A 16,704-nucleotide genomic window follows, 5' to 3' on the forward strand; every position below is an offset into this window, starting at 1 on the left:
TAGAAGCACGGAGAGCGGATCAGCTGGCTGCAGACGCGAGGAATACTGGAGGTTTGCGATGAGCAGGGTACTGCAGATACACGGAGGCAGCGGATAGGAATCAGCTGGAGCAGTCACGATGAAACACGGGAGAGTTGAGGTGAGCAGGATACTGTAGATACACGGAGGCAGCGGATAGGAATCAGCTGGTGCAGTCCCGATGAAACACGGAAGAGTTGAGGTGAGCAGGATACTGTAGATACACGGAGGCAGCGGATAGGAATCAGCTGGTGCAGTCACGATGAAACACGGGAGAGTTGAGGTGAGCAGGATACTGTAGATACACGGAGGCAGCGGATAGGAATCAGCTGGTGCAGTCACGATGAAACACGGGAGAGTTGAGGTGAGCAGGATACTGTAGATACACGGAGGCAGCGGATAGGAATCAGCTGGTGCAGTCACGATGAAACACAGGAGAGTTGAAGTGGACTGGAAACTGTAGAAGCACGGAGGCAGCGGATAGGAATCAGCTGGCACAGTCACGATGAAACACAGGAGAGTTGAAGTGGTCTGGAAACCACAAACGAACAACAGGAATCAGCAGGAGCTGAACACACGAGGAAACACAGGAACACCTTCAGAGGCTCATGGGGAATGAGACTCCAAGATCAGGCCACGAGGTATTGACCTCAGGTGCTTTAAATAGGGAGTGTTGCCTGATCAGCCAATTAACTAAAAGGAACATGAACTGAAGGTTTGAAAGGGCTGCACATGCGCAGACCCTCAGGATGGTGGACGGCCACGGTTCCTAAACACACGAGAAGTAGCACTCACAGTCCGGTGAGTGACAGTCTTTAACCGTGTTGGAGCAGGCCTTTACTTTGAAGTCATTTTGTGTGGGGGATCTCTTGACCTGTTTTCTATGGGGACGTCATTGTAAGTCTAGAGGGGGTGTAGTCATTCTGACGCCAGATTTAGCACCAGCCATTCAGTAAGGGAGTTTATCTTTAGTTTAGTGGATTCAGGGCCATTTGGCCATCCATTCGTTTGGTTCAGCATTCAGTTGTTTTAGTTGTCCCGCATTTAGCTTTCTCCACCACCAATTAACTTTAGTAAACAGTGACCTATTTTTGCCACAGTTATATATATGTCCGAGTCTTTATTTACAAGTTATGGTACCTTAACATGTTGGCGCGTGATTGTGCAATGGGAAGGGGGCATCAACAATACACAATTTAAAGAGTTTATCATCCTTACAGTCAACAGTAGCAGTTGCTATTCCCTTTGACATCATGACATTTAGGAGAGACTTAAACATCCAACATAAATGGTGTAATGCCGTCACACACTCTAATAAATGTCAGATAAATCAGCAACTCAAATCTAGACAGGAATTCACTCTGTTTGTATATTTATTTAAAATACATGCGTGTGTGGGTTTTTTAAGTAGGAGTTAAGTATGTCATATTTTGACATGTCCTGATGTTTATTATTAATTCTCTGCAAGGGGCATCATGTTAAGATGAGTTGTTCTACCTCATAAGTGTGGAATTTCTCCAACAACTTTCAGATCTTAACAGACAAATTACAACACTCATTGTATTGTGTTTACAGTAAGAGAACCTTCTGTTCTAAGCACATCGTTAGTCTTGCGGAGTATGTTGCATCGTTTGTCAATCTTCCGCTTTATTTGCACTTCCTTTTTGACCACGGTTCATTTATCATGGGCAAATTACTTGCAAGCCATATAAAGAGTAGAGCTTTTATCAGTGATCCCTATAGTTTCACTTCAATGTTAAAGTCCAAGTACATACCTGTTGAAGTCAGCAAATTGGATAAAGTCATTTCAATTAATATCGAGCAAACTTGATTGTCTTTGTCTGAAATTATGCGTAGAGCACGCTACGGCGTGGAAGGGCGTATCCAGCTGCAACACGTGGCAATAAACAGTTTCTACACTTTTACACACATTCGCACAAACATAAACATTTGCAAATAGGACACATTAATTGTAGTTGCAACACATAGTCATTTATGTCAAAATATAGTAGAATTCATGTTTAATAAAGGAGGTATATGCATATTAGTGAATCCTACGGTTCAGGTTAAGGGAAATATGTCATGTCTGATATCATATTAATCCCCTTTACATCAGCAGCTGTCCGGTGCATTCGACGAAGAGATTGCACATTGAATACTCTAGTTATTGATGTTAGGGAATAAACCTTTAATATGATATTGACTGTGAAATGCTAATGGACTGATTGTAATTGGAGTTCTGGCAGGAAGAACAGAGCTCATCCCCTGGAGAGATGACCCCCACCTTTGGATTCCTTAGATTTAATCAGCCTATGATGTGCAACTCCCTGGACCCTCCTGAAGCCTGGACCAATAGAAGCCAGCTATACCATCTGCATTGTTTCACTGTATCTCTGTTTGCATATAAGCAGTCGCTCTCATGTAGTGTTCAGTCACCTTGACCACAGACTTCAGACCTGAATGACTGTACACTGGATCCAGAGCGCCTGCGATAAGTAACGGCTGTACTTATTATTATTTCGCTTGAATTATTCTGCTACTTTTTGAGAATAAATATTTCTGCGTTGGAAACACAAATCGAGATTCCACAATCGTTATTGGATAGCGACAACACGCTCTTAACATATCCTAGAATCCCCCACCCCCAATTATTTTGAAATGGTACAACAAGGAGTGCCCAATGACACAGGGTTTTATCAGTCCTTAAAGACCAGACAACGTATCCTTTTGGGTGTCCCATGCCATAAAAAAGTGGAGATGTTGCCTATAGCAACTAAACACATTCTAGTTATCATTTATTTAGTACATTCTACAAAATGACAGATGGAATCTGATTGGTTGCTATAGGCAACAGTTTTTCAAACCTGCAGCTTGATAACTTTACCCACTGAAGTCAAGATTTTTGGATGGAAGCAACCAATCAGATTGTACCTATCATTTTGTAGAATGTACTAAATAAATGATAACTAGAATCTGATTGGTTGCTATAGGCAACATCTCCACTTTTTCAAACCAGTTTGATAAATTTACCACCCCCAGGACTTATTCCCTGGTCCAAGCTGTTTGAATGGAATCGATATAAAAAATAAATAATTTAAAACCTCAGAGTGTGCCCCTCCCCCCCTTCCTAAATTTTCTACAACCTAGGACGTTTTTCCTTTACAATAAGGAGACCCCCCTACCATTGTGAAAACTAACCCCCTGTCCCCACAGGGAAACCAACTGTCACTGTAATTGCACACTCGGGGTAAATTTACTAAAACTTCTTAAAAGAAAAAAATGGAGGTGTTGCCCATAGCAACCAGATTCTAGCTATCATTTATCAGTAAGTGCTAGAAAATGATCGCTAGAATCTGATTGGTTGCTATGGGCAACACCTCCAATTTTTCTTTATAGAAGTTTTCCTTAGTCTATCTGCAAGATATTGGGGTCCATCCAAACTGTGTGAAAACTGAACCCCAGGTGTGCAAATTTTTGGGATGGAGTATAACTTCTGATATTCCACCGAAAACTGATTTTACAGTTTTTCCAGGACTTTCTCCTATAACCCAGTGTTCCCTTTGCAAATTTCTCTGTGGGGGAGATCCACCTAGCTGTCACAACAGAAAGAACATCTATGTCCTTGGTTTCTGTTTGTTATCAGCAAAATGTAACCTGATCTCTTAGTCTGAGTCAATCAGTCACCAAGCTTCTCTGTGGTTACATGATGGCAAATGATGTGGGCGGCTGTTATGCTTTGAACCTTTGAAAGCGCCTCTGCTCACATCACATGTCACGTGACTGTGGTTGCCATGATAGCCACACTACAGCAACCCACAGTATATCAATATCCTAAGGAAAAATTAGCAACTCCATCTTTTTACAGATAACCAGAGTGATCCGTCATCACCAAAAGCAAAATACAAATTTCACATTTCTTAGACAATGACAAAGATGCTTTTTTTTTTTTTTTTAAAGATGCCGAATGTGAGCAAAAGGAAAAGACAAATTGCATGTTGAACAGTTACATATAAATACTTCATTTATTTTAGTTATAATATTTTGCTCAGCAGTACACATATTTCAATAGATATTACACCAACAGTGGCTTTATTTGTTCTTTAAATTAGTATTCTTTCATTAGAAAGATAGGTGGGTCTCCTTGGTTCTTTCAGTCTCACTTACAGCAGCCGAGTGGTAAGAATACTGTCACATCAGAAGAAAAGATGATTTTACAGCAATGTACAAATATCACACATCTCAAATCAAATACATTCTCTTGGGGTCAGAAATGGTTTCTTTCAGGACTATGTGGTTTCCCTTTTGAAAAGATAATATTGCAAATCCTAACACAGGACGGATTCATTCAAATATTTTCAAGTTGAGTCCCAACATACTCTGTCCTTTGTACTTTATATATTGAATCTTAATATTCATGGACGAAACAGTGCAAAATCACAGCAAAATTTGGGTAGTGGTCTTGCAATGCTCTCCTGGCTCCCAAATTCCGTCCAAAATTACGCAGTTCACAGCGCTCCGCTGCTTTCCGTCCTCACACTTCACCTCTCGGAGGGAAAGAGTACAGAGTTGGCATGTATGCGAAGGACTCTTCTGAGCTCAGGGGCAGTGGGGGCCTCGAAGCATTACCGCCCACCCCTCACCACTGATCCTGTAACTGCCATGACACGTGCACCCCCCCCGTACAGTACTGCCCCTGTTGATTATTTAACAAGCATCTATAACTTACAAACAGTCCAGCCTCCAGTGCTGTATCTTTAAATGTCCAGCTGAAAGCAGTGGCTATAACTAGCTATATATAAAGGAGGCATTATGAAGCGTGTGGCGTATTATGGAATGAATACTTTTTAATGTATTTTTGGGAAGAGAATGTACCAGACAGTACGTGAAGGGGAGCATTACTAAGAGGGAGCAGTGTATGCTAAATTACATTTAATTGAATTAGTAGTAACAGGAGAAAGTCAGCGGAAGGTACACATTAGTCGGTGCCAAGTTACACTGATGTATCCTATTATGTATTCCTGACACATATTATAATCACTAACCATAGTCTGACTTAACATTACAACTGTAGCTAAATGTAAAGGAATATTTTCATGATAGTGGTGGGATGTGTTTATCCCTGCATTGGGTATCTTCTATGTATATATTTTGGGGGGCTTCTTTAATAATATAACTAAACCACTATGTTCTATTATGAACCTGAAATTCAAATATACTCTATGTGCAGTGTGATTTTTGCATTTAATGCACAATGAATGGACAATGGGTAGCACGGTGGCTCAGTGGTTAGCACTTCTGCCTCACACCACTGGGGTCATGAGTTCGATTCCCGACCATGGCCTTAGCTGTGTGGAGTTTGTAAGTTCTCCCCGTGTTTGCGTGGGTTTCCTACCACACTCCAAAAACATACTGATAGGTTAATTGGCTGCTACCAAATTGACCCTAGTCTCTCTCACTCTAAATGTGTGTGTGTGTGTGTATGTTAGGGAATTTAGATTGTAAGCCCCAATGGGGCAGGGACTGATGTGAGTGAGATCTCTGTACAGCGCTGCAGAATTAGTGGCGCTATATAAATAAATGATGATGAATTAATAGTGCTAACCACTGAGCATGGTGGCTCCGTGGTTAGCACTTCTGCCTCTCAGCACTGGGGCCATCAGTTCGATTCCCGACCATGGCCTTATCTGTGTGGAGTTTGTATGTTCTCCTCGTGTTTGCGTTGGTTTCCACCGGGTGCTCCGGTTTCCTCCCATGCTCCAAAAACATACTGGTAGGTTAATTGGCTGCTATCAAATTGACCCTAGTCTTTCTCTGTGTGTGTGTGTGTGTGTGTGTGTGTGTGTGTGTGTAGGTTAGGGAATTTAGATTGTAAGCTCCTATGGGGCAGGGACTGATGTGAGTGAGTTCTCTGTACAGCGCTGCGGAATTAGTGGCGCTATATAAATAAATGATGATGAATTAATGCCATGGTCCCCTACACAGTGTTATTGTCAGCTTGAGCTGGGTTTAATAATGTCATTATTCCACATAAATCTCCATATTGTTAAGGGGTGACCAGTGGTTGAAGTGGAAATTTACAAGTAACGATATCAGAAAAAACGGTATCTCCCATATGGCATGGAGAATGTGCCATCAAAATGCTCTCTCGTTTCACGCTGGTGTGGAATTCAGTATGACAAGGGTACAGTTATAAAAACCTATTTCTCCTCGCTTTGTTACTTCCTGAGGCTGATTTTTAGGAAAACCGGGACACAGGATTAATGGGTTATTGTCTACTGCAAGTGTTAGTTCCCCTTTAATTAGAAAATTGCTCTGTTTTTAAAGATCCGCATTTTCCACACAAAAAAATAATCCTTCCTCCTCCTTTTACATCTCTGAATAATTATACGTTGATAAATATAGATCTGTACAAAAATATAAAGAAGCTCTTCAAGTTATATGACATATATATTTAAAAATTAAAATTCTGATGTTTTTTTTCTTAAAGGTAAAATACATTTCCCTTCACAGAAGGATATAATACAGGCTCTGGCTAACTGTGGCTACCCAGCGTTTCAGGTATGTCATACTGGGACTTGTAGTTCCACAAGAACTAGCGGACCACAATACGACTCCCTCTGCTGTCACGCAACAAAGAGTTGCTCCTATGAACGATGCGTTAAAAGAACGGGATCGTGAGGCTGCTGGGAGGGAGGTCCAAGCCGCTGTTCATCCAGATTTCTTGAATAATTTGGTCTCTGCGTTCTATCCTCTCTGCCAGGTCGGCAGCGTCCGCGGTGTTATACAGCGGGCGTGACGTTTTACAAAGCTCATGAAACTCCTGGGAAAAGTGCGACTTTGTAGAGGCTTCGTCCTCTTCCTCCTCACTGCTATACGCTACTGTCTCTTCGCGGTCTTTTTCCTGCACCACTTGTCCGTTCATTTTCTGGGGTCTCTGCCAATCGGTCCTCCACGATATACGGACCACTAACGCCAAAAGGGTGAAAATCAGTCCGATGCAGACGCTGGACACAAAGAACAAGGCCGCTGTTTCTGGATGATCTAGAGAGAAATGGAGAGATAATAAAAGGACTATGTTATAAGCTAGGTCTAATGAAATATGTTTGAGGTCTGGCTTTGTGTTTCTGTGGCAAAATCCCCATCTCAAGTCAGACCTGACGATCATTTATCAGCGGCAGTAAATGGCCTAACACACAGGTTTACATAATAACACCAAACAGTGCGCCCATAAGGCATGTATTGATTTACAGGACTAATGACTATAGGCTCAGGGAACAGCGGGTGTTCTCGTCAGAGGTAGGGGTTTGCTTTATACATCCAGGGATCACCGGCAGAGGCAAGATTCTCCTGGCCTATTTAACAAGAAACGCTGTAATCCTTTATCATTTAAGTTGCTTAGAAGAATCTAACGGAATGAAGATTCCGATTATGAGTCCACCTTAGACTGACCTGTTAACTCTCTCCTTTCCAGATCGCTCTAATTATATAACATTGCCCTGACACACTGACACCAGCCCCAATGCACTCAGCCAGGCCCCCAATTTATTGTAACCACAAGACAACTTTTTACCTCAAAAACTGGGACTGTCCGGCCAAAATCAGGACTGTTGTGGATCTCACATCTCCATTCCCAATGGGACAGTGCCAGACTCTAATCATTTGATCCTTATTGTTCAATACTGACCCCGTACAAAGCACTTCCTCTTGGTCTGTGTAAACAATGCTCACTGCCTATTCTTTCCATTTGGGCTTCTTAAGTTAATTATAATTAAATTTTATTGCAATTTTAATTGCAATTAATACTAAGTTCCGTAAACATGGCAAGAGGATGATTGAAGCACTTTACGCCAATCTAGACTGGACTGCATATGACCAGCTTAGATGCACTTAAAGCAGAAAAGTATGCCAGAAAATTATTTTAAAATGCCAACAGCTATGTCAGGTGACTCTTACAGACCAATCATCTCTTATACACAGAGGAGCCATTTTGTGGGCTGAACCAATCTCCATATTCCATGTAGTCTTGAAGACGCCTTGCTTGTTATTAGTGCAATTTGTGTCTGAACCAAGTCATGAAATGTAGTCTATCAATTCGCTTAGAACCAAAGATATCACCAAGGCACTCAATGACCAGTATTCAGGTTGGATTGTGTCCTAGAAAAATTGATAAGCCATATTCTTCTCCTGAAGATTGATTGGCCCTACAAAATGGCTGCCTGTATGTCGTTGACAAATGCACCGATACCCTTCCCATCAGAGCTAATGTCTCTTCTCGCATCGCTAGATAAGATTGGTTCCTGAGAAACTTCCCTATAATCCCTCACCATACACCAATGAGATGTAAACTTGCATTTCAAAAAACATCCCCTCTTTAATGAAAGTGCTGGACACTTGACCATACCATCTGCCAACAGTCCAGTTTGTGAGTGGTCAAAAGGGGTTGGGACTCCCAATTTGGGAGTTTGGGGTGTAGCCAAATTTTGTCCCACTTTTTTCCCCCTGGAATCTCAGGAGGCATGGTAACATGGGAGAAGGGTGTACATAAGAAAGAGTAATGCTTCCATATTCCATATATTCTTACTGTGCTATATAAAACTTTATATAACATTTCAGTGTTTCGTCCTTACCTCTGATGTAAGAATATGCAGCAAGTAGGTTAGTGAGAAACAGCCCATCTCTGCTGGGGAGGCGAGATTCAGATGGATCAAGCTTGATATCTATATGAAAACAGAAAACACACAAAGCACATTACATGTACCATAGAACTGTAGAAGTATTGTGCTGACTGTATACAGAACGAAGCCACTTCAATGACGGAAAAGAATGTTTTATATTCCAAGTTAGACATAAGCCATGAAATGAGGCGTAACGGTCTGAAGTTGAATGGAATGAAAAGTACATTCTGATCATACTTCAGCAGAAAGAATATGTAAATAGGAAGGGCCGTAAGCTCACGTATCACTAGCTGACCGCGTATAATCAACTGCGCATATCGCCCTGTTAATACAATGCATACTTACCACTCTGCTGCTACTGTCCAAATGGACCTGCACTACAATCCTCAGCAGAATATGTTCACATAACGTAGTCATGATGTAATTTATTCATTGGTCTGCATTTTAAACTCTACATCAATAAATATTAATGTATAAAGCACAGAGCAACAGAATAGAAAAATCATTGAACACACTATATAATTGGACAATGTTGGAAAACAGGGACAAGTATTGAAAACGATGGAATTTAGGGACAGGTGGTAACTATGACCATGTATTTTCTACATAAACGCTCATCTAAGGTGCAGCCAAACCCAACTGCCGTCCACATGTCATGTCCTATGATACAGCGGTATTAGACACAAATAACTACATTTCTTCAGGACAACATAACCTCAGGCTTGGTCTACTGGGTATAATTTCTCAATAAAATGTGAAGAGACACTTAGGAGTAGATTTACCAAACATTGTGTGGAGGTGGAGGTGGAGGTGTTGCCCATAGCTACCAATCAGATTCTAGCAATCATTTATCCAGTGCATTCTAGAAAATGATAGCTAGAATCTGATTGGTTGCTATGAGAAACACTTCCACTTTTCCTTTTCAGTAGTTTAGTATTAGCAAATCCACCCTTGGAAAAGTGGGTGCTAAGATATGTATTTCCCCTGAAGCTTCTAACGTACAAAAAATGGATTTATACACATATATCATGAAATTCTCCATGGTGAATTCACTCACATCAGTCCATGCCCCATTGGAGCTTACAGTCTAATTTCTCTAACACACACTCAAACACACACACACACACACACACACACACAGAGAGAGATAGAGACTAGGGTCAATATGATAGCAGCCAATTAACCTACCAGTATGTTTTTGGAGTGTGGGAGGAAACCGGAGCACTCGGAGGAAACCCACGCAAACACGGGGAGAACATACAAACTCCACACAGATAAGGCCATGGTCGGGAATCGACCTCATGACCCCAGTGCTGTGAGGCAGAAGTGCTAACCACTGAGCCACAGTGCTGCCCACCAGAGAAAAAATATGGCGACGGAAGCTGGCTAGGAGGTGGCTTTAGAGGCACTTGAGCAGGGAATGAATAAAAGGGTCTCGGCGGTTGCTATCGCAGCTGTTCTTTAGTCAGGAAATCCAACAAACAAGCTATGGCGAGGTCCGCGGGAGAAACTGCCATGGGTGAGTTTGCAAGGTATATGAAGGTTTTGCTTGTGGATTTATTATAACCTAGATGAGTATCCTGGGGGAGGAGGAATTGCTCTCAGCACTGGAACATAAAGAAGTAGTAGAGAAGTCATTACGATTTGCTTAACTACTGAGTGGTCAGCTCATGGTGGAATTGACCCCAAGTTGCATAGGGAAAATAGACACCAACGATAAAGGAGTTAATATTGACAAGAACATGTGAAAAGGTTTCAACGGTAAGGGCAGACATAGCTGCGGCCTTTGTTCGCTCGCTGTGCTCCATCCGGGGTGCTGGTTGCTGAGTTCATAATTCAATGGTAGCAAATAATTGAGCGTCTTGTCATGAGTTACCCGATATAGAGAAGAGTTGTCTTTGGGGTTCAGTTAAGTCCTCAAGAGTGTGGTAGAGGAAGAAAGTGTGCAACTGATGGGGAAGGTGCCCTTTTTTAGGTGAGTACTAGTGATAGGCCCAGTGGATCTTTAATTTGGAGTTAAGTGGACAAAATTGCAAAGCAATGCTAAGGGTTCTGAGGGCCATTAGTAACAGAACAACTAGTAGGCCAGTGAAGGCACTGGAAATGGTAGGTAATAATTTTACAGATGTTTGGTAAACAGATCAGAAGCCAAGGGAATTGTCTGGTCTCACCCCCACCCCTGCTTGCAGCTATATAAATAATAATAATAACAAAAAACATGAGGGAGATAGTGTGTGAAGATGCAGCTAGTCAAGGATGCAGTTTGGAAGTCGTAGCAGCAAATGTGGTGGGCTGATGAATGGTTGGCAGAGAGGGTGAACTGAGCCTGGTTTGGACTGCAGCGATGTTATAAATGTACACTAAGGCTTTAGCAATAGAACTGTGAGAAACAAAATGAAATAGCCAGGTAGTGTTCTTGCTTGACAGTGAGGCAGTGGTGAAGGTTAGGAAGGTTTTCATCTGCTTTGCATTCTGTTTGTTATTTAGACCTGGAATGCAGTCCAGGTGTGTCTCCCTCTGAGTGGTGATTGGCAGGCTGCACTTTATAAGTTCTCACCTGTCCTGCATTCATTGCCAGTGACAGCACTGTACGCTAGCTTCCTGGTTCCTGCATCTGTGTCCAGTGTGATTCTGACCTTGCATTAAGCAGTTCTTGCATCTGCATTCTGCAATGCAGTCTCCCATTTCCTGATACCTGGCTTTTTAAATTTATTGTCTCCTTGTTCCTGATACCTGGCTTTGCAACTTATTGTCTCCTGGTTTCAGATATCTGGCTTTGCAACTTATTGTCTCCTGGTTCCTGATACCTGGCTTTACAACTTACAGTCTCTTGGTTCCTGATATCTAGCTTTGCATCTGCATCCTCTTTTATATAGCTCTCCACATTATCATCAGGCATGGACTAAGATAATTATCATTGTTCAATCTGCATGGCATTTGCAGTAAAAACTGTATATATTTCTGCACTACCACAGAGACAGTGTTATATTCCTGCATTGCCACAAAGACAGAGTATAATTCTGCATTACCACAAGGACTGTGTATAATTCTGAACTACCACAAGGACTGTGTATAATTCTGCACTGCCACAGATACTGTTATATTCCTGCATTGTCACAGAGTCTGTGTTATAGTCCTGCATTGCCACAAAAATTGTATTATATTTCTGTATTGTGTTTTGTCTGTTACTCATCCCTGCAATACCCCAGAGCCTGTGTTTTCACCTCTCTTATTTTGATTACTGAAATATCCATTGTTCTTGTCCTCAGACCATCACTATATGCGGTGAACTGCAATAAAATCCAAAATGTTCTTACTACAGAATCACCTCATATTTTGTGAATTCCAAACAAGAGTTACAGCCAGCTCAGTGGAAAGAGTGTTGGCAGGTTGCACTGGGCTGGCCTGATATAAAGTGACAGTTTAATGTAAGAAATATTGTGGCAGGGTTGAAGAGGATGACTTCAGCCCCAGAATGAGTGAATGAGTTCTTTGTACAGCACTGCAGAATCAGTGGCGCTATATAAATAAATGGTGATGATGATGATGATAATGATACATTTGCCCCCAGGAATTGGCTGAGCAGCTATCCTGAAGAGTTCCAGTCCCACGGATGGGTTATTAAACCACGGTTTATGGTTGTTACTGGGACAGAAGGTGGCTGGTTGGATGTGATCCTTGATTAGATTAGTGGGTATAGTTTTGTCATCCTTGGAGTACCGCTACACCCCTCCCTTTAAGGATATGATGACAATAATTAATTAAAATACTGAGGCCATACTATCTCCACTGCCTGGTGCTGTCTCATTATTATAAATTATATTATTTTTAAAATTCACGGGACGGGGGGAAAAATAGCTTCCTGTCTAAGGCCATGCAAATGAGAAATAGTGGTAGAGAGAATGTCATGTTATTTTATTATGTCATGCTAGTTAAATCAAACAAATCAAAACTTACTTAACAAAAAATGCATCTATACATAAAAAAATACATTGGAAAAAAATGAGTAATCTTGCATCATGCCACAGAAAATGGGCTGAATTTAGCATGCAAACTATAGCAAAGGGCAGCACAAAGCCTGGATTTGTTCTGCAAAGCATTATGGGCAAGAGGAAGTGACTTTATAGCAATCATGCAGTGATGCTAGGAACGTGCAAGTGAAGGTTTCAGCACTGTACACATGTAGATATCTATAGCAGATGGAACAATAATGAGGAGAGCACGATTCTTGACCATAGATTTCGGTAAAATAATGTCTTATAAAACTGCTGCTGTAATGGATGATAGGGCATCATTATATGCTGCATGACGCACACTTCTGCACCTTAATACGGACTTATGCAAGATTTAATGTATTTGACTAAATCTTGATGGATTGTTAAATATTTGCTCATGAACGGTTATGTCTAAAGAATTCCATAACGTCATGAATGGTAACAATATTTACTCTCACTGACGTGGAAATAATATTTGTTTAATAATCTATGATAATAACGTTTGTACAGCACTATATTCCATTCACTGGTGGAACATGGCTTAAAAGGGAACTTCTCACAAATTAAAAAAAATATATTGATAATAGGATGATTTGCATATTGTTATTCATTGGTCTGCTGCCTTCTGGTGACAAAATACATTTATATTAAAGATGTTTCTAACTTACTTACTGGAGCATTGGACATTGTAGTGGAGACATATTGGCCCTGATGCCGTGTTGGACGTAAGCCAGTTTGCGTAGCATAAATTATGGAAATTTGCAGTATGCCCACAAAGCAAGCGCATGGATGTGTGCGCGTGTAGAGAGCGCATATGACCCTTGTGCCTCCTTACAACCGGAGTGGCGGGACATGGGAGGGGGGGAAAGAGCGGTCTTACATATTAAGAGTACTGTAAGGGCGTGTTCACACAAACGCGGATGAGTCCGGACCAGCACAGAGACACGTACATGCCTGTCAGGAGCCATATCATGCTAGAGGGCATGTGCAAATACACCATACTTGCCAACTTATGGCAAGTATGATCCCGGAGCTGCCGGGGGCAGGTGAGCTTGCAGCAGGGGGGGGGGGGGGGCAAATGCCGCGATTCCCGGTGAATGGCGGCATTTTGGATTTAATACGGGAGACTGTCATATTCTCCCGGGAATCCCACCCAGAATTCGGGAGTCTCCCGGACATTTTGGGATAGTTGGCAAGTATGAAATACAGGCTGATGCTGATGGTTGCCAGCACTAGCTAGGCGCTTCTGATTGGCTGATTGTGGAGTCACCTCTCAAGTTGATAGAAGCTTTCTTCATTGATCATGACTTTATTATAGGATTTTTTGGGTGTATGTACTGGGTGGGTGTACTTTGTATGGGTATGTGGGTGTACTTTGTATGGGTATGTGGGTGTACGTTGTATGGGTATGTGAGTGCACGTTGTATGGGTATGTGGGTGTACTTTGTATGGGTATGTGGGTGTACGTTGTATGGGTATGTGAGTGCACGTTGTATGGGTATGTAGGTGTACGTTGTATGGGTATGTAGGTGTACGTTGTATGGGTATGTGGGTGCACGTTGTATGGGTATGTAGGTGTACGTTGTATGGGTATGTGGGTGTACGTTGTATGGGTATGTAGGTGTATGTTGTATGGGTATGTGGGTGCACGTTGTATGGGTATGTAGGTGTATGTCCCCTGTCCCCCAACTTCGCTGCCTCGGTGTCATCCTCGACTCCTCTCTCTCCTTTGGCCACCACATTCTCTCTCTCGCTAAATCCTGCCGCTTCCACCTGCGTAACATCGCTCGCATCCGGCCCTTCCTCTCCCAAGATGCCAGCAAATGTCTTATTCACTCTCTGATCATTTCCCGCTTGGACTACTGCAACGTCCTCCTTACTGGCCTCCCCCACTCTCATCTCGCTCCCCTTCGATCTGTCCTAGGCTTATCTTCCTTTCTCGCCGCTCCTCATCTGTCTCCCCCCTCTACCTATCCCTTCATTGGCTCCCCTTCCCCTACAGAATCCTCTTCAAGCTCCTCACTCTTACATACAAGGCCCTCGCCAACTCCACTGCACCCTACATCTCCACCCTCCTCTCTATTCATGCTCCATCCCGCCCGCTCCGATCTGCCAATGACCGTCGCCTCTCTTCCCCCCTGATCACCTCCTCCCATGCGCGTATCCAAGACTTCGCCCGCGCTGCCCCCCTCCACTGGAACAAGCTCCCTCCCTCTATCAGAACTTCCCCTAATCTGTCCAGTTTCAAACGGGCTCTAAAAACCCACCTTTTTCTTAAAGCCTTCCAGTCTCCCACTTAATTTCCTACTATTTTCTTCTACCTCTTCCCCTTCATTCCCCTTCCCTTACCCTTATCTCTCCCTCTCTCCCCTGTGTCTCTCTGTCTGTCTACCCCACCCCTTAGATTGTACGCTCCTCTGAGCAGGGTCATCTCTCCTCCTGTACTCACCACTCTTAACTCGGCTCTCCAGCTACCAACCCCTTCTCCTCGAGGACCCTCCCCCCCCCCCGTCCCCTCTCGCTCCTTCCTCTCCCCTCTGGGGGTTTCCCTATCATCCGGGCCCTCCCTCTCGGGCTCAGACGTATGCAGGACCTTCCCCTCTCCCCTCCCCCGCCCCTCTAGCTGTGCTTTGAGCTCACCGAGTTACTGTGCTAATTGTTTACTGTACTGTGCTGTCTCACCTTGTATTGCAACTTTGTTTGTCCCTGTACGGCGCTACGGACGCCTAGTGGCGCCCTATAAATAAAAATTAATAATAATAATAATAATAATAATGGGTATGTGGGTGTACGTTGTATGGGTATGTGGGTGTACGTTGTATGGGTATGTGGGTGTACGTTGTATGGGTATGTGGGTGTATGTAAGCCTTACGCGAGCATAATGTAAACCAACTCCATATTCACCACAATAGAACTACTGGCAGTTTTTCCCCCGTTATTGCAACAAGCAATAGCTTAAACATTCATATTTCCGGTCCTGATCCATGGGGTTAAGAACCTTTTGTCTATTTATTATTTCCTGATCATTTCCATCTATGGTCAAGAAGAGCATCCCTCACAAAACAAAACTGAGGATAAACCGTGATAATTACCATATTTGCCATCGTTCTGCTTGGAAGGGGGTATTACATTAGAAACCTTTGGGTCAACCTCTTTCAGGATGATTTTGGGAACTATAAATAAAAACAGAAAAGATTGCACATATTTGTCTTCTAGAAGTTCTTACCATTTGCATCAGATGCTGATTTCTTTCCACTGTATATTTTCGGGAGCACTGTGGCGAGTAGCATTGCCAGTTCCCCCAGTCTGCCCCAGAGGACTGTGGGTATGATGTAATAAGTCTGGACAATTAGGAAGAAACACCTCAGTGGTCCATGTTCCTACTGATTTGGGGGAGGGCCACCATAAATGCATTTTCCAACTGACAAGTGCTTATGGACCAGGCACAGAAATCATCATTTCAGATGTACAACCATCAGGTCCAGATTACAGGATAACTGGACATAATTACACTTAAATTCAACCTGATGCATTTTTCTGCAGTTTGATGCAAACGTTGCCCCATGTAAACGGAAGTGAGATCAGTGTGAACCCCACAGAGGCTGTGAGGACCCCGGACCCCACGTTTAATCAAGTCAGATGCTTTGGTTGTATAGGGAGAGGAATCAGTAGCAGAAAGAAAGAAGTAATAATGTCACTGTATAAGTCATTGGTACGGCCTCATCTAGAATACTGTGTTCAGTTCTGGAGGCCATATCTCCAGAAGGATATAAATACATTACATTCTGTACAAAGAAGGGCAACTAAACTGGTGCATGGTCTACAGCACAAAACTTATCTGAAAATACTAAAGGATCTTAATATGTATAGTTTGGAGCAGAGATGGGAAAGGGGGACATGATAGACACTTTCATATATATCAAGGGTTTGAACAAGGTGCAGGAGTGAAACATTCTACAAAGGAAGACAAGTACTAGCTCCTTCCACCCCACATCTGGCGATGAAGTTCGCTCCCT

At 42.6% G+C, this 16,704-nt stretch overlaps 1 protein-coding gene across 2 annotated transcripts in view; it reads right to left on the reverse strand.

Annotated features, from left to right (window-relative positions):
* Positions 1 to 6,446: 6,446 nt before the first annotated feature.
* EVA1C (eva-1 homolog C) overlaps positions 6,447 to 16,704 on the reverse strand; it is a 90,998-nt gene continuing 80,740 nt past the window's right edge. The window contains exons 6-8 of one of the 2 annotated variants that reach the window (XM_075197180.1): positions 15,781 to 15,861; positions 8,646 to 8,735; positions 6,447 to 7,059 (exon numbers count right to left, since the gene is read on the reverse strand). In XM_075197180.1, coding sequence (XP_075053281.1) covers positions 6,677 to 7,059; positions 8,646 to 8,735; positions 15,781 to 15,861 — 554 coding nt within the window. In that variant the 3' untranslated portion in view covers positions 6,447 to 6,676. The remainder of the gene's footprint in view (positions 7,060 to 8,645; positions 8,736 to 15,780; positions 15,862 to 16,704) is intronic. The other variant, XM_075197182.1, reaches the window with a different exon arrangement.

Source organism: Mixophyes fleayi, chromosome 2 (assembly GCF_038048845.1).
Source record: "Mixophyes fleayi isolate aMixFle1 chromosome 2, aMixFle1.hap1, whole genome shotgun sequence".
Classification (NCBI taxonomy): Eukaryota; Metazoa; Chordata; class Amphibia; order Anura; family Limnodynastidae; genus Mixophyes; species Mixophyes fleayi.